Raw genomic sequence first — 19,445 nt, 5'->3', positions numbered from 1 at the left:
CATATTTGGTGGATAATTTGAATTAATAAATATTGCTTTTCAAAAAGTCAAGTAAAACACATGCAGCATGTTTTTTTCTTTTGAATTTTCTCACATCACATTTTAAAATAATTACTTTGTATTTTTTTAATATAATTGTCAATTTAAATTTAAAAAATATTTAAATAAAGATTTTTAATATGTTGTCTATGATATTATATTATTATATTATACATTATATATTGTGTGTATACATAATATAATTTTTTATATTATAAAAAAAAAAAAAATATATATATATATATATATATATATATATATATATATATATATATATATATATATATATATATATGTCTCTCAATATTTGCTTGACATCATAATCTCACTGTTACATCATCATTACCTCATCACTGGATCTCTGTGCAGACCAATCGGGTCAGAGTGGGAGGAGTCATCATTCCCCACTCTGTAAGCATGAATTCCATTGTGACCTTTGACCTCTGGAATGTGGTGTTATGCATAAGTTTCCTGCCGTTGGCGACTCCTCCCGACTTCTCACCCTCCGCAGTCACGCATGCACACTGACCGACAATCCTACAGCCCGGGGTCAAAGGTCACGCTCAGCAGGGATGTGCCGAACGGTGTGGTGTGTGTATCTGTGTGTCAACGACTTTGATCCGTCATGCATCGTGCGCAGGACATACACACTCATTCACATTGTTTCACATAAAAAAAAAAAACAATCAGCCCTTATTTCAAATAAACCGAGGTCTCCTCCCTGCAGATTATTCATCGCATTCCTTATGTGTTTTAAAACACGTTTCGAAGAAAGCTGATTTCTTTGTGCTTGCTTGCAATAGTTTACTTTTTTGTGCGTGAATCATAATTGAGGGCTTTAATCACGGCAAACGAAAACTCGTGCCTCGCTTTCCTCGGTTTCACGCTTGTGCAAATATTGACATATTTCGGTGCTTTGAAGTCTGAATGTGTTTGGTGTGGCTGCGATTATCATCTGGAGAACATTAGAGCGGAGACGTCCAACTTGTGACATCCTGCAGGACTGCAACAGTAGCTCCACACACACACACACACACACACACACACGCTTGAGGACCCGCCTCTCTCGTAAGGACGTTCCTCATGAAGTTTAGAAACTCATAGACTTGATGGATTCCGATGGGACCAAACCCAAAATTACTGCTGTACCCTCACAAGTCTTTATGGCTGCATTTACACTGTCAGATGGATGCATCTGGCACACATCAGATCCGGTTTCATGCATGCAAACGGCAAATTGATTATAAGATGAGACTTTACCATTTTACATATGGACATCTGACCCTGATATCTAAACACTCATCAGATTTAATTCTCTGAATTCAGGATTTCTGGCATGTGTAACAATAGCTGGAAAAATTTAAGGACTTGTCCATCTGTGTATTTTTTGGATTGTATTCGTTGCTCAATTGTATAGTCACATCTCATTACTGTATTGCAAAAATGTATTCATCTGTATTAGTAAATTATTTAAATATTGAATATTATATTATATTATGAATAATATTATTTATATATTCTTATTTATTTCAAACTTTTGACTTGTAGTATTTATTATGGAAGCCTATTTCTGTTGCATTGAGATATAAACTCGCAAATGCAAGGAAAAATAATTATGATATATAAAAAAATATGCAGTTATTATTTTTTTTATTTTTTTCCAAGGCAGGAATAAAAAAATCTGAATCGTGAGATGAAAATGAATAAATCTGAGGAAATGTAAAATCAAAATTATTATTCTACTGCTTGAAATTGCAAGAAAAACAAAAATAAAAATACTTATGAGATTAAAAGTCACAGTTAAATATTTTTTTTGTATTCTGTGGCGAAATTAAGCTTCTATTTTTGCATATATACAGTATTTATATAATAAATATGAAGTATAAATCCGTTAAGAATATAAAAATATTCATGCATCATTGGAGTATTTGTATACAAAGTGAAAATATATATATACAGTATTTCTCACTTTAGTCTGAGCCAGTCAAGTGTGTATATTTTTTATCATTTTGTTTTATTTTCATGAATACATCCTATGGTTGTGTTTTCTTAAGTTTCAGTTGTTTTTGTCATTTCTAATAAATGTGATGTCTGGCGACTCTCTGTGTCCGGCTTTGGCAGGGTTTCTGTGCGGGGGCGGGGTTAAGCGTTAGAAGCCCTCATTACCAGACCGATGAGGAAAAGCAGCCATTTACACTAATCTCCCGCCACATCTGTGTCCAATCAGAGACAGCCAATCAGCACACAGTGGTTTTGGCCTCAGAGCCTCAGAAGGGTTAGAAAGAGAAACCCTGAGATGTGTGTGTGTGTGTGTGTGTGTGTGTGTGTGTGTGTGTAAATGCTGCCACCGCAGCTCAGAGCTCAAGAATGTTCCATTATGCTGTGAAATGGAAGGTTGTCAGAGTTTAGGGTTTTATTACCCATCATGCACCAGTGCTTGTTTCCCAGATCTTGTCGATAAACTTTGGCGTTTTATCCTCCTTTAGTATCCAAGAGTGTTTTTTTTTTCTCTCTTTATCTCTAGTTTGTGGTGTGTTTTGTAGATGATGTCCAGGAATTCTGAGCTCTGAATCACATGCACAAACACACACAAGTCTTCATGACGTCATTTCACGTGAAACACTGAATAATGAAGGGTGGGACTTGATTTTTACCAGCTGTATTTCAATGGATTGTAATCATTGCTAAACTGTTATGTAATGGGTCATATTTGACACTTTTATCAAAAATAATAATATAAAGCTAAAGTGTTTTTTTTTTTTTTAATGAAAAAAGTGTGTAGTAATTTGCAAAGTATTTTTAAATATATGTATGAAATGTGCATTTAATTATTTTATTTTTTTTAATTGTTGTCCAAAATTAAATTGTTGTTTAATTATATAAAACAGTTATGAAAATCACCATTAACAATGACAATGAGAAATAAAACAAAACATTACAGTAATGAGAGTTTCTGGGTAAATGTGCATAATTATCATGAAAATAATTATCACAAAAATAATAACCCTCTTAATGTTCCTGAAATTAATAACTAAAAATGTTTTAAAATTGCATAATTGATGCTATATATATATATATATATATATATATATATATATGTATGTGTATATATATATATGTATATGTATATGTATGTGTATGTGTATATATATATATATATATATATATATGTGTGTGTGCATGTATGTATGTATGTATGTATATATATATAGCACTAATTTATTAAATATTTTTTTCTCTTTTTTATATTTTTTTTATTTAATTTTTTTGAGGTTCATGCTTGTTTACAAACTGTAAAATACTTTTTAGCTTTAGCATTTCTCATGTTATTTTATCTCTCTTTCTGCAGGTTTTCCCTCCTCTGCCTAATGAAGCTGAGATCGCACACACGAAAAAACTGTTTCGTCGCCGCAGAAATGACCGCCGGTGAGTCGCTCGGTCTCAATGTTTCTGTCCGACTCTCTTCCAGTTGTTTAGCGCACACATTACATACACAACGCTGACGCTAGACTCGTAAAGCAGAGAAAACAGCAGCTCACACTTTTCCACACGTGTTAATGAGAGCATCAGCCGTGTGTTTGTGCTCCGTGTAAACCCTGACACTCTGCATGTTCTTCACTCTTAATCGGCTCTTTTCATCTAGAACAGCACTTCCACTTTTTTTCTTTTACGTTTTGACTTTGACTTCATCGGAAAAGTGCTCTGTTGTAATTTCCAGTTGCTAAGAAACGGCAAAAAAAGAAAATATTTTGGTCTAAAGAAAGCGGAGGGTGAAAGAAAGCAAAAGCTTTGTATTATTCGTGGCTTTGTTGATGTGAAGAAAGGCTCTGGTCGTCGTGGCTCTGATGTCCTTGTGTGTGAAAGCCAGTCTGACTGCATGTCTTCAGAGGACGCTTCTCATGTCTGCTTGAGATGCCACAGGGTTCGAGGACGTTAACGCTGAGGTTTTGGCTTTTACGGGACGTGTGGAACAGAGTAGATGGTTTATATGAGAATAAAGGCTTTTTATTCTTTAAACTTTACTAGTGCTCTTGATGCCTGGATGAGTCAGGATTTTTATAGTTAACTAAAACCATAAAATACAAAAAAAAAAAACTATAATAAACTGAAAAAAAAAAACTTTTAATAAGACTGTAACGAACATTTAAATAAATATAATTAAAAAAAATTTAATGAATAAATATTAATAAATAAACCAACTTATAAATGAATAAACATTTTTTTAACTAAATAAAATATAAAAACTTAAACTTTACTTGATGTACTAAAATAAAAAGGTAAAACTGATTATATAAATAAACTAGATTGAAATATTTAAACAGTAAATAAATAAAAATGAAAAAACAATAAAATGACTGAATATTTATCCTAAAATTAAATGAATATATAATTTAAAATAAAATTATAATGAATAAATATTAATATATAAACAAACATAATTCTTGAAATATAATAAACTGAATTACGTATATATACTGTATATATGTGTGTGTGTGTATATATATATATATATATATATATATATATATATATATATATATATATATATATATATATATATATATATATATATATATGCATGTGTATAATTGTAATTATATATTTAATTATAAATTGTGTTATTAAATATATATTAAATGACTAAATATGAATATAAAAATATAACAATAAATATATAATATAAAAAAGTATAAATAGTATCTTAAAATAATTTATTTGTTTATTTTTAAAATGTTCAGGTTATTTACTGTAAGATATTAGAGTGAATTTTATGATAATTGATTGTGTAAGTCATCTCATAACAGTAAGTAGCCTTACAAACACTTGGAAAGTTTAAGGGTATGTCTGCTTTGACTGTAAAAGTTGGATATATGCGAAAAGACAATCTAGAGAACCGTGTGTGTGTGTGTGTGTGTGTGTGTGTGTGTGTGTGTGTGTGTGTGTGTGTGTGTGTGTGTGTGTGTGTGTGTGTGTGTGTGTGCGCCGCTGCTCACTACATGAGATGATTCTCTTCCCACATCTCTCTCTTTCTCTCCCACTCCTCTAACAGAAGGCTTTTTCAGCCTGTTATTGCTGGTCTTGGCCACCCACAATGCTTTGCTCCTGCCAGAGAGGACTCTGCGGTCGAGTTGTTTGTTGGCATCGCTTCTTGCCTTTCTTTCTTTCTTCCCGCTGTCTCTCTCTCTCTCTCTCTTTAGATTAGCTTGCTGAATCGAAACATCTTTGCAGTCACTTTATGAACTGCAGCATTTTGCTGACAGAATCTCACAGGAAAGCAGCAGCCGTTTGACTTCATTAAGAGCCAGAAACTTAAGAAAAGTTCAAAGTTAAGTCATGTTTTAATGTACATACAGCAGGCAAAGAGATATGCTTCTCAGGTGTGTGTGGGCTTTTTGGCCTGATTCAAGAAGCTCAATATCAAGAGGATTTGCAGCTGATGGCTCAAATCTGCAATCAGATGGACTGAAATAAACCAAGACCCTGTTCATGCTCTGGATGAGGAATGATGTGGACCTTCACGATCGAAGAGAGAGGGACGATACGGACACCAAAACATCATAAAAGACAGCATTTTGTTTTTATTCAAGGATCTTTGGCAAAGGCAATGCACAAGCTGCTCACAGAAAGTGTTTTGTTAAGCTTGTTTCATCACCAAAGCCATCCGGTCTTCTCATATTTACGGCCACATATCTCTGGTTTACACAGTATTATGTAGATTCAGATGCCTGTTGCTGCCCTTAAAGCTGCAGTAGGTAACTTTTGTAAATATATATATATATATTTTGTACATATTTGTTAAACCTGTCATTATGTCCTGACAGTAGAATATGAGACAGATAATCTGTGAATAAATCAAGCTCCTCTGGCTCCTCCCAGTGTCCTATTGCCTTTTGCAGAAATACATCGCTCCCGGTAACAAAATAACCAATCAGAGCTGCGGTCCGTAACTTTGTTTGTGTTCAAAATGTAGAAAAATATATATAATAAGAGAGTACACCATGAATCCATTTTCCAAACCGTGTTTTTATCTTGTCCTGAATCACTAGGCTGCACCTATAATAAGTCTTTATATTCAGACTATTTTAGATTGCTTCGGGGGTACCGCGGCGGAGTAAACCAGCACCTTTGTGATTCTTCATAGACATAAACAGAGAGAAGTAGTTCCGGCTACGATGTTCTTCCGCAAGACGCAAGCAGTTCTGTTTATTAACCGCTAGAGCGTCAAAAGTTCCCTACCGCAGCTTTAAACCCTATGTTTTTTTATGATTTTTTAAAAATTTAATTATTTTACTTTTCAATGATTTTATTTTTAATTTTAATTTTTTTATTTTGAGTTGTTTAAATGTATTTTTATTTTAAGTTTTTATTTTAGTTGTTTGTTTATTTTTATTTACATATTTTACCTTTTAATGATTTTATTTTATTTAAAAAAATTATTTTATTTCATTTTTTTTATTTACTTATTTTACTTTTGAATTATTTTTATTTTAGTTTAAGTTATTTTATTTATTTTTGTTCACTTATTTAAATTAAATTACATTTTTAGTTGTTTTATTTTAGTTGTTTTATTTGTATTTTATTTAATTAATTTTTTTTTAATAAAATTATTTAGTTGTTTTATTTTATTTTATTTATTTTGAAATATACCATTTCATAACCGATTTCATAATAGTCCCAATTATTCACTCCTGTATTTTTGTGTTAGTTGTTACTGTTCCATCTCCTCCGTTTCCTTTTGTTCTTTCTGTTGTATTTAGTTTTCTCGTATCTTCTTGTTTTCCATCCCTCCTTGTTTCCACCCTCCCATCCACCTTGTTCACGTCGTCTCCCTGTGGTACCCATAGCCGATCCAATCCGCCCCAGGACCAGTTGACGGTGCTGCTACCAGCCGAGGGGAAGCGACAAGTGTCCAGGTCAGTGTCCCAAACGGGTCCAGCTCCTAAATCCTGTCCGCTCAATCCTGTCCTTCCACTTCACTCACAAGAACCGGATCACGGGATCTGACCTGCTCTTGGGATTCAAACTAACCATCTTCAGACTGGATTGGAGACCCTGAGGTCCTCTTTGCTTTATTCTGCTTGCACAACCTAAATCCTCTGTACAGCATGTCCTCATCCTCATCTGCCTTTCTTCCGATCTGCAAAGTATCTCCGAAGTAAAATCCAAATCCACAGGCATTAAGGTGGCGGGTGTGAGAGATATTGGAATGGGTTCAGAAGATCTGGTGGAGGTAAAGGTGTGCTATGTTTGCGTTATGGTGTGTTGTGATGCAGGTGTGAAGAGTGAAGATTCCCATCAATGACGGACCTGTCAATCAGGGTTTATCTTGTGTAAAGTGAACACTTGATGTAAATGTTATGTAAGAGGTTTTCTCAGAACTTTTCGTTGTATTGTGGTGTGTGTGAATGAGGGAGAGAGGAAGGGTTGGGTGTGGACGACATTCAATCAGGCTCTTGAGCTTCTTAGAAGTGTACGTCAGTGAGAGGTACACACACACACACACACACACACACAATGTACAACATGCATGTAAACTATTTAATGAGAATCAGCACGAAGATGAACACAAATTTGAGACCTTCTGATAGGTGTGCTGTTTATCATTATTCGTTTGTATCCCAACCTTTGTTTCATCATTTCTACATCTAATTGAGATATTACTTAACTGTGTATCTGAAGGCTGTGATTCTGTTGAGCAGATGTCTGGTTTTAAATGAATAGAAGTGCTTTGATTTTTTTTTTCTCAGAAACATATTCAAGGACGTCATCATAATCTACTCCAAACTGAACGTTTCTTCAAAGACTCTTTTCATCTTAATGCTTTTTCATGTTCTGTTGACATTTGCATTTTTGCAAGGTTAAGATTTACTTTCATTAGTTTTTAAAGAAACTACAGCACAGTTTGCCTTGACGAACACTTGAAGAAATTAGCTAAAATGCTAAATAGGTGTGTGTGTGTGTGTGTGTGTGTGTGTGTGTGTGTGTGTGTGTGTGTGTATATATATATATATATATATATATATATATATATATATATATATATATATATATATATATATATATATATATATATATATATATATATATATTAGCAAGGATGCAGTAATCAAAAGTGTAATTTGTAATGTTACAAAAAAGTTATTTTTCAAATAAATGCTGTTCTTTTGAACATTCTATTTATCAAAGAATCCTGAAAGTTAAAAAGTATCACCGTTTCCACAAATCTATTGTTCAGCACAACTGTGTTCAACATTGATAATAATCAGAAATGTTTCTTCAGCAGCAAATCAGAATATTAGTATGATTTCTGAAGATCATGTGACACTGAAGACTGGAGGAATGATGCTGTTTTTATCAAACCAATATATATTCACACAGAAAACAGCTATTTTAAATTGCAATTATATTAAAGTATTTTTGATGTAATAAATGCAGCCTTGATGAGCAGAAGAGACTTCCTTCAAAAACATTTAAACTTTTTCAGTTATAGTCTGTATGTGTCATTTCTGCATTTTTCGCTACTGCTGGAATAGATACGTGAAGCATCTGTGTGAAACATGAAACAACACCCGCGTAAATCCTGAAGAATGTGATGGTCAGCACCTCAACGTCTTATTTCAGACCTGTCTTTCAGCACACTTCCCCTAAAATTAACCCCAGTCAATCGTGACCTTAACCTGGACGCCTCGCTCTAAAGCTGTCAATCAAACGTTAATCCCGTCCTCTGAGCGAAGAGATTCCCGTGTGTGTGGCATCATGTGTGTGTGAGTGTTTTAAAGAGCACAGTATATCTCAGAGGTTACATTCGCCGGAAGTCACTAGTTAAGACGTTCGTCTTTAAAGTGTCTGCTGATGTTGTTGTTTAAGTTCACTACAAGACTCTCTGTGCTTTTTTATTCTTCGTAGAAGCAGTAAAATGGACCTTGTTCCTTTATAACAGTGTAATTTTATTTTCATTGATTTACTATTATAGTTTTTGTTAATATTTTGAATAACACTTTATTATCAGTTGAAGTGTTTTTGTAATTTTTAGTTATTTATTTTTTGTTTATTTTTAGTACTTCATGTTTGTGTGTGTATATATATATATATATATATATATATATATATATATATATATATATATATATATATATATATATATATATATTTATATGTATATATATATATATATATATATATTTATATGTATATATATATTTATTTATATGTGTGTATATATTTATTTATATGTGTGTATATATATTTATATTTATGTATATGTGTATATATATTTATATTTATGTATATGTATATATATATATATATATATATATATATATATATATATATATTTATATTTATTTATGTGTATATATATATATATATATATATATATATATATATATATATATATATATATATATATTTATTAGTTTGTGTGTATATATTTTTTTATGATTTGCTAAAATAACCCTACAATGGTGACACTAGAAGATGCTGCACATGCAAAAGTTTCATTTTGTTCATATTGAGGTTTTATGTTGCTTTACATGTTGGTTTCTGTTTAGTCATAGCAAAATGTCACTGGTCCAAAATCCTGTATATTAAACATCAAATATGTTGATTGTTTGGGATTTTGCTTTCAGTGATGCCAGAAAAATGCATTTGAAACTCAGTTACATTACAGTTTGTCTGAAAACATTTTTAACTCTTAAAATTATATATTGTCTTTGCTTGAAAAGAGAAAATAGTCAGCCTACTTCAGCAGCAATTGTGTTCACATGGTACACTCACACGCTCTGAATGCACACGTCAGAATGCATACACATGTCATACAGTATACACACAGTAAAGCCCATAATCCAGTATCTGGTGAAGATGGATCGTCCCATCAGTCTGCTGCAAACATGGAGATCTGGGTGTTTACATATCTACTCACATCTGCTGTAAATCATTACACACACATTAACACACTGTGTGCGACTGCGGTTATTATTAGTGGTGTTTATAAGCCAGTCTTCACTATTACTGTTGCTCTTATTTAGGGTTCAGGCCCATTCACATCACAAACTACAGTAATGTAGATAACTACTGTATATTAGTGTCCACACCAACACACAGAATTTATGTTTATTATAAGTGTGTGTTGTTGTCAGCCACTTTATATGTTCATGTTCTTTAAAGGCGTGTGGATTCTGATTGGCTGTCAGTGTATTTATCATTCATCTGTAAAAATCATTGGCAAAATTATTCCAGTGGTATTATTCCTCTGTCATCATTGTTGTGTGGGCATCTCCATTCTCTAAAATTATTTTTAAAAAATCTTAATTAATGAATTTTTTTATTAATTAATGAGTTTTATTTATTTATTGTTGTGTATTTATTTCTTTATTTTATTTTATTTTGACTTAACCATCCAAAACACTCTTATTGCATTGTGTTATCCTGCAGCGTCTCTCATAATTTATTAGTTTTTTGGTTTGTGTATTTATTTATTTATTAGTGTGTTTATTTATTTACTTTATTTTTGTGCATTTATTTTTCTTTTGACCACCCAGAACACTCTCAAATTCAGTCTGTGTATGCTGTGCTGCAGTGTTGACCAGAATTATTATTAATAATTATTATTAATCAATTTATATATTTGCATTTATTTATTTTTGTGCAGGTTATGCATTTATTTGTTTGTTTATGCTGTTCCCATTATTATATATGATGCAAAAAAAATGAGACTTCAATCTTGGTCAGACGGTGGGGTGGTATTTTAGTATGCAAATTTATTCAAAGAATATAGGAAATGAGAATACAACTCATAACTTGCAAACAGATTAGTAAGTATTAAAATCAGCTTCAAATATAGAAAATACAAATCCCAAAATTAATATAGTTTTAAAAGCAATCCATGTATGATGGATGTTGCCCAATTAAAAGTAATACAAAATGCATTATAATATTAAAAGTAATCAAGATGTTAAAAATAATAATACAAAGTATACAACAATACCCTGTATATCAAAAGTTAAAAGTTATAATAGTATTCATATAATAACAAATAATATCATAATAATCATATCTGAGATGAATAAAACCTGAGAGAAGTTCAAAGTATTCAAGTGAGCCCGGAATCAAAGATAAAGAAGATGAGAAAAGACTAAGTCCAGCTAGAAGGGTCTAGGCTGAACTCAGTCTGAGCGAGAGAGCGAGAGGGGTGAATTTGCCTCCTCTTATAGCCCTGCCAATCTGTATCAAACTCATGCCACGTCTCTGCAGCCACGTCTCAGACAGATATCAAAACCGTCGTCATCCTTCTCCGAAAATACATACTAGCCCTTGCAGCCTAATTTCAGTTCCCTATTTCGTAAGGTCAGCAGATTGTATGTTCAAAGTCCAACTGTCCTACCTCAGAAGATTAATCGTCTGGTTCTCTTTTGTTAAGAACCCACAAGGGGGGGGTTCGAATGACTCCAAATAACAGACGTGTGATGGAATATAAACGTCTCTGAATCATGCTGTTTTTAGAAGTATAAACATTTCGTGGAAATCTTTTATCTTTAACTTTTCTTATTTCCATATTGATATAGAAGTCTTCTAAGTCTAAAGTTCAGCTGAGGCCTTCAGCACAGGCTGTCCTGTACTTTTAAGCACGTAGCAAATGCACACATGACAGAAGTCAAAATTTGGGTTACATCAGTCCCCCACTCGAGTCTTGACAAAAAGACTCGCACCCAAAATCCTTTCCCTTGAAAATAAGATACATAATAGTCAAAGGTAACAAATACATATGCAGAAAAAAAAAAATAAGTAAGTAAAACATTTCAGATAAGCACTTAATCGTGTAAGCATAAAGGAAATATAAAAGTGAATGAATCTTTTCAGGTAGACTGTAGATACCTCTTTAACCCCAGCCGCGTTAAAGTTGACAGGAATTCTTCACCAAGCTGATCAGACGAGGAGCACTAAAAGCATCCGACCCCTGACCTCACCTGGACTTTTGCTGGGTCGAGGACTTACTACAGCATACCCTTCTTTCCATCTCTAAACTTATCATCATACTTTCTCTTCTTAATGGGTAGCTTCTTAAGATATTTGTCCTTATCAGATTGGGGTATCATGTCGCAAATTTCCAAACTTTCGTTGATCTTTTTCAACATCTCGTATCTTTCCTTACCCTTCACCTCTAATTCATACATTTCTTCATCATTGCTGACAGCAATAGGAGTAAAAGAATCTTTTTGATCAATAATCTTGTGAGGCATCTTGATGTAGGGATTTGTAAATCTATATATCAGCTGGTAGATTAAAGCACAAGTCTCTCAGATGATGTAGAGTTAGCGTGCGATGTGATGACGATGCGTCCAGTTCTTGGGATCAAACACTGATGTCCAGCTACGAGCACAGCAACCTCTCCCGAATCGTCGATGAGCTGCACTGTTGCAGAAGTCACACCAAAGGATCACCCTTAGAACCAGTCGTGTGGTAAATGTACGCAGGATAGGTTCCGTATCAGCATGCACTCATACCTGTTTAGTTTTAGAGTAGTAGGAACAGAAATATGTGGAAACAAAAAGAACACAAACACAAACACACAAACATATAATGCCAAAGCGAAGCGACAAACATTACATATAACATTTACACACACACGAACAAGGACACAACAAGACAGATAAAACAACATTAATCACAATTGTTCCATGTAAACATTATGGTTTTCAGTTTCATTTCATCATTTTATAAACAAATAAATACATTAGATCCAGGGGAACTCAGCATTGGAAACCTGGAGAGAAGTAAACAATTAATCATTAATCATTGTTCGTCCTTAGCAGCAATTCGTCTGATAGAGCTTACACCTGTTGGACAAATTCAAAGTGAAAACGGTATCATCAACAACCTAAGGAACAGATATGGTGAATTTTGGTTAATTTTGATTCTCTGGAAGCAAGTGAACAATCACTAAATAAATAATCGATAAATGAATCAATCAATTCTTACACTCCTGACATAAGTCAGACCCTCTATCACCTCACAGAGGTTGAAAACAAACATTAATTACAACCTTAATTTTAGAAAGGGTACCCTTAGTCTATAAAAAGAAAATCTATTGTGCATTGAGAGATATTGTTAGTATAAGCAAGCTGTAACAGGGGCTTCACTTGTGCAAGATGCTTCCATCGAGTCAAGCCTGGCTCGATTTCAATGAGTAGAGAGAAAAGTTGGAGTAGTCAGCAACACTGAGTAAGGACCTTCATACCTGGAAGACATTGGACCTAAATTCCCTATTTCTGAACCATTACTTTGTCCCCCACTTGTACAGGATTTTAGCCGTTAAATTAAATGCAGCAGTCTTTAAGTCTCCCGCAATTTGGACGCTGAGGGCACTGAACGGGCATCCTTAAATGCGCATGATGTGTACCCATGATCAGAGGGTACAAAAATAAAATCTACCTGTCAATGTGTAAAAGGTCCTCGCGGGCGAGGACTGTGGCTTATTGATATCATACCTCTTCATAATCGTGGCTTTGTTTGTAAATGATGGATATATCTGGACAATCTGTCCCTCACAGTTCGTAACATCTCTGGTCAAAACCATGTTTGTTGTAACATAGTATTAGTTTTATGAACCCCTTGGTGTGCAATCCTGTGGTATAGATCAATTAATATCTGCTAGGCGGAACACCCTTTTCATTTAGAGCATTAATTCCTTCTTCAGTTAAAATAGCTCCTAACCTTTTTGACATATTTCATTATCTTCATTTGTGTACAATTTAGATAGGGTTTCTGATCCTGCACAATTTGGATGAACAGGGAAAATTGCAGTTACCTCTCCAAGTGATGCACCCCTGGCCGCCTCTCTCACAGCCTTATCAGCTAGCGAGTTTCCTTTTGCCCACCAATCATTGAAAGTACTGTGACCTGTAACCTTGCAAACCGCAACACTGTTAGGTGAAATGTTCTTGCATGTTTCAAGAATTTCTTTAATAATGGTTTGATGATTTATTGGCGTACCGGCGGTGGTCAGAAAGCCGCAACGTTTCCAGGCAGGGCCATAACTCCGCACTACATGATAACTGTAGGCACTGTCAGTAAAAATATTCACATAAATGGAGCTATTTTCGCTTGCAGTTAATTTAAGGGTAAAGTTTAAAGCAGCTTTCAAAGCATGCAGTTCAGCGATCTGAGCACTTCCTCCCCGTAGCGACCCTTCAGCCAAGACTTCGCCCATCCTCCCCTCTACTACCGCCCAACCTGTGTAGCGTGTTTCCCCCTCATAAAAGCTGCCGCCATCCACGAACATGTCCATGACATTTGCAAATGTCTAATTTCTGACGAAATGTCCTCTGTCACAAGTAACCACCGCAGCACAGTCATGTGCACTCCCTTCGTTGTCCATCAGGGAGGCAGGGTTCGTCCGGTTATCTGTAACAACAGTAAGCTGAGGACTCATTAGAGCAGTTTCCCACTTAGCAGGTCGCTGATTTGAGATCGATTTCACCTTTGTTTCAGGTAGCAAATGTAAAAAGCAGTGTGGGGTATGTAAAATAGTCTGGTTGTAGCCGACGATGTGCTCAGTGAACTTCAGTGCTCACTCTGCACAGTCCAACGCCATCAAGCATGGCATCTGTCCTTTCATAGAAGAAGGAATCACAATTGAGTAGTATCCAACAGTTCCAAAACTTTTGTCACCTTTATGCTGTCCCAGCACGCAGTTGTAAGCATTCGGGCCTACATGTGTCCAAATGTGGAGCGGTTTTGTTCATGTAACGCAGGAGAAGAGGCTAGTGCGGATTTGAGAAGAGTGAAAGGCTCAGCCATGTCTGCTGTCCACTCTAGAGGGGAAGCACCCGGAAGGCCTCCCTTAAGAGCCTCGGTTAGAGGTTCAGCCAAATCAGAAAAATCAGGAATATAAACCCGATTAAAATTAAATAGCCCCATTAATGATCTTAAACCGGTAATTGTGGTTGGCTTCTTTAATTGTGTAATTGTTATGACCCGATCTGGAAGAGGTCTTTTTCCCTCACGACCAACACTCTGACCTAAAAATGTAATAATGGTTGAAACAGCTGTACTTCCCGTTTGTTCAGGAGGAAGCCAGCCTCTTGAAGTGCTCTCAACAAGAGAGTGAGTACACTCAGATGCTGCACCTTATTTGGAGATGCAAAAAGAATGTCATCACAATATTGAATTATAACGGACGGCGCGCACTATTCTTTTAAAATGGTTGAATGATTGGCAACAATGGGGTTGCTTTGGTGGTCACAGCATTCAATGCGGTGTAATTTATAGTAAGCCTATAGTTATCGTCTGGCTTCCTTACAGGCCACAGGTGAATCACATTGAGAGGCACATCTTACCACAATCCCTTTCTCGAGCTGGGTCACAATTGCCTGTGCCGCTCTCTCTTTCTCTCCGAAGAGGATACTGGAATACTGGAGGAGGTGCAGGACCTGAAACATTTAGAGGTTTAATTCTGCAAAGACCAACATCAAGTTTAGAAGTTGACCACAAATCTGAAAATTTCTCAGAAAAAATATTGTATCATTGGAGAGTCAGTAGACTCTTTCTCATTTGCTGTAACAGCTCCAATGTTAAATTTAGGAGTTAAATTTTTTCTGACGACTGGAATGGGAACTGGCAAAATTTGACTAACTATTTGATTTAGTTAATAAAATATCTGCTTCCAATTTCTCCAATATATCCATTCCCACTACAGTGCCAACTTGACTTTCTCCAACCCAGAATTGCACCCGAAAGGGTTTGCTTAAGTGAATAAATTATTAAGGGAATTAATTGAGACTGTGTGAAAAGACTGCCATCAGATAATCCTCGAAGAGTCATGTGTTTATTTGTAAAATGTAAATTGGAGTAGCTAAATAAAAATGTAGCTATCCTGATCTCAAGTGCTTTGGTCAGCCTGTGGCATCAGCAGCTTAAGCTGTGCCTGCATGTCGACTTCCTTTTCTCTGCATCACCTCTATTTTCAGAGCGAAGCCGAAGGGGGGGGGCTACTTTGGTAGCCGTCGCTGTTGCTGAAAAGAGGAACCTTTTTAAACATTTTTAAAACCCTCGCTCTCCATCTCGCTCAGGGCACCTATTTACGTAGTGGCCTGTTTCCTGACAATTATAACAGGTAATTACAGAGACAGAGGGCGATCCAATTGCATCATCTGCTCTTTTTGTTTGGTTAACAATATCTTGAGCTCTGGTTCCCCACGTGTGCAGTGTGTAACAGTATATGAGATTTCAAATCAACAGCTTCTTTTGTAGCAACAAACTCTTTCAAAGCTCATGTGAAATGCTCAGTATATTTAACAAAGGGCTTGTTAGGGCCCTGTCTGATCAATGTTACATTAGTAAAAATTTGGATTCCTGATCCAATCACATGCTGTACTTCAATACGCAGTTCGTTAAATTAAGTAGCAAAATCATTTGCGGTTATAATTAGTACAGTTAGATTTCATAATTGGCAGCGTGTTTACAATGCTAGGTAAATCACGCACACCAATAGTTCGATAGACCCCCACTTGGCCACCTGCTTATAGCATGGTAACCTTGAATATAATTTCACATATTTGCCCCACTCAGCCTCAGCTTCTTCCAAACTGCCAGGAGAAATAACAAACTATATTCACAATTCTCAGAAATCTGTTACATTTCTGCCAGTTATAAATGTCATCAATCTTAGGAGCTTTGCCTATATCGGCTCTCGGCTCCTTTGTTACAAGATTTTTAATAAATCCCACATATCTTATAGCCTCTCTAGCTGCTTGCGCTAAATTATAAACCTGTACAATTCTACCATTTCTGTCTGTCAAAAGCCCTTTGACTTTCCTTATCCATAGACAACATAAAACACGTGCCTATTTCTTCTGTTCTTTGTGATCAGTAATTTCCTTCAACCTGTTAACTGTCACCCCGTCCCGAATACGGGACGCCTGCGCCGACTACACCACACCACAATCAAATCAAATCCAATCCTGACAAACTATATACCATTGGAAAAGTCCAAGACTCTCAAATATATATTTTACCAATATTCTTGTTAAAAGACTATGTAGGAAAAGTAATAAAATTCATTTATGACAAGAGTACACACTCAGAAATCTACATTACAAAAGAAGACTTCCTCGTTGCCTTTTCTCTATCACATTTCATAAATCATCAGAAGTGATATATCACTTGAAAACATAAAATCTCAAAATTCATCCTTTAAATCCCATTTTAAAATCAGACAATTACATTACCATGTAAATGGCACATCAAAATCATGTTACAAAATATTTTCGGTCATGAATTGTAAAATTTTAGGTTTGTATTATGCAAATTCAAGTCTATCTTCAAAAAAACTTGAGTGACCGTTAAGGGGTCAACACCCATTCACTCTATCTGCGTGGAACCGAAATCTCTCTAAATCCATCTTTAACCATTTTCTGTCTTATTTCTTCTACATCACATATTCATTTGGAGTTTCTTTTATTTGAACAGGTGCCATTATCTCATGTGCTGACAAATCCAACAAGGAAAAGGTTTATTCAATTCAGATACACTTAATAAAAATTAATTATTTATCTTAACTTATTTTTACTTATCTTTACTTATTTTACTTAATTCCTTTACTCATTCTACTTAATTTCCACCCATTTTTACTTAATTTCTACTTATTTTTACTTAATGCACCGTCTGACAATTTATTGATCTAAATTTAGTCGCAAGGTGGGGTTCTGTTTGTGTCGTAAACTGCCAAGTCTAATCCCAGAGACTATATCCAAAAACAAGAGACGGCATTCAGACCCGACCAGCACGCTGTAAGTAAACCCTCACAGCGCGTGTCTCAAAATACTGTTGCATTTTCGGTTTAACCCAAAAGTGCTCGCAATACACCCCCGGTAACCCCGCAGGATGTAAAGCGCAGATATTTATCCACACTACCAGTAACCCTCAATAGTGAACAACACATTTAATGCCGCGGATCGCCGTCTCGTCCCCCAGCGCGCGCTGATTTTTCAAATACGGTTAAACCACCGTCTACGGTTAAACCACCGGCTATGACCCAGGCTCGTTCTCTTGCTGCAGTCAAGATTAGTGAACGAGGTGGGTCCACAGATATATCTCCTAGACCCGGCAGGCAACACCACAGAAGCCCATAAAGAGAAAAGGATGAGCTACTCACCTCTCTTTATTTTGTCTTGCGTTGCATCAAAACTTAATAAAATGAAAACTTCAACGATCTCCAGCGGGTGCCTCCAAAACTGATGCAAAAAAAATGAGACTTCAATCTTGGTCAGACGGTGGGGTGGTATTTTAGTATGCAAATTTATTCAAAGAATATAGGAAATGAGAATACAACTCATAACTTGCAAACAGATTAGTAAGTATTAAAATCAGCTTCAAATATAGAAAATACAAATCCCAAAATTAATATAGTTTTAAAAGCAATCCATGTATGATGGATGTTGCCCAATTAAAAGTAATACAAAATGCATTATAATATTAAAAGTAATCAAGATGTTAAAAATAATAATACAAAGTATACAACAATACCCTGTATATCAAAAGTTAAAAGTTATAATAGTATTCATATAATAACAAATAATATCATAATAATCATATCTGAGATGAATAAAACCTGAGAGAAGTTCAAAGTATTCAAGTGAGCCCGGAATCAAAGATAAAGAAGATGAGAAAAGACTAAGTCCAGCTAGAAGGGTCTAGGCTGAACTCAGTCTGAGCGAGAGAGCGAGAGGGGTGAATTTGCCTCCTCTTATAGCCCTGCCAATCTGTATCAAACTCATGCCACGTCTCTGCAGCCACGTCTCAGACAGATATCAAAACCGTCGTCATCCTTCTCCGAAAATACATACTAGCCCTTGCAGCCTAATTTCAGTTCCCTATTTCGTAAGGTCAGCAGATTGTATGTTCAAAGTCCAACTGTCCTACCTCAGAAGATTAATCGTCTGGTTCTCTTTTGTTAAGAACCCACAAGGGGGGGGTTCGAATGACTCCAAATAACAGACGTGTGATGGAATATAAACGTCTCTGAATCATGCTGTTTTTAGAAGTATAAACATTTCGTGGAAATCTTTTATCTTTAACTTTTCTTATTTCCATATTGATATAGAAGTCTTCTAAGTCTAAAGTTCAGCTGAGGCCTTCAGCACAGGCTGTCCTGTACTTTTAAGCACGTAGCAAATGCACACATGACAGAAGTCAAAATTTGGGTTACATCAATATATATCCATTATTTATTTATTTATTTGTTGTTTTGTTTTGTGTTTTTTGTTTTTTTGTTTTGTGCATTAATTTATTTCTATGTATTTATTTATTTAACCACCCAGAACATCCTCTGTACCGCTTAGTAACATCCTGGCAACTACTCAGAACAAAAAGTAACTGCCTCGCAACGCCCTGGAAACACCACACAA

At 35.1% G+C, this 19,445-nt stretch overlaps 1 protein-coding gene and 1 long non-coding RNA gene across 5 annotated transcripts in view; one reads left to right on the top strand and one right to left on the bottom strand.

The window, feature by feature from the left end:
• The window catches only part of LOC113064454 (CBP80/20-dependent translation initiation factor-like), a 64,095-nt gene that overhangs the window by 25,848 nt on the left and 18,802 nt on the right, over nucleotides 1-19,445 (top strand). For 3 of the 4 annotated variants that reach the window (XM_026235313.1, XM_026235312.1, XM_026235315.1), the window contains exons 8-9: nucleotides 3,389-3,465; nucleotides 6,885-6,953. In XM_026235313.1, the coding sequence (XP_026091098.1) occupies nucleotides 3,389-3,465; nucleotides 6,885-6,953 (146 nt within the window). The remainder of the gene's footprint in view (nucleotides 1-3,388; nucleotides 3,466-6,884; nucleotides 6,954-19,445) is intronic. The other variant, XM_026235314.1, reaches the window with a different exon arrangement.
• LOC113064455 (uncharacterized) lies at nucleotides 11,125-19,273 on the bottom strand. The gene is made up of 3 exons (XR_003278820.1): nucleotides 18,650-19,273; nucleotides 18,194-18,272; nucleotides 11,125-12,542 (listed from the first exon to the last, which is right to left on the bottom strand). It is a non-coding gene; the product is annotated as an uncharacterized LOC113064455 (long non-coding RNA).

Source organism: Carassius auratus, chromosome 46 (genome assembly GCF_003368295.1).
Source record: "Carassius auratus strain Wakin chromosome 46, ASM336829v1, whole genome shotgun sequence".
NCBI lineage: Eukaryota > Metazoa > Chordata > Actinopteri > Cypriniformes > Cyprinidae > Carassius > Carassius auratus.
Note: the sequence above shows the minus strand (reverse complement) of the source record. Positions and strands in the feature narration are given on the sequence as shown.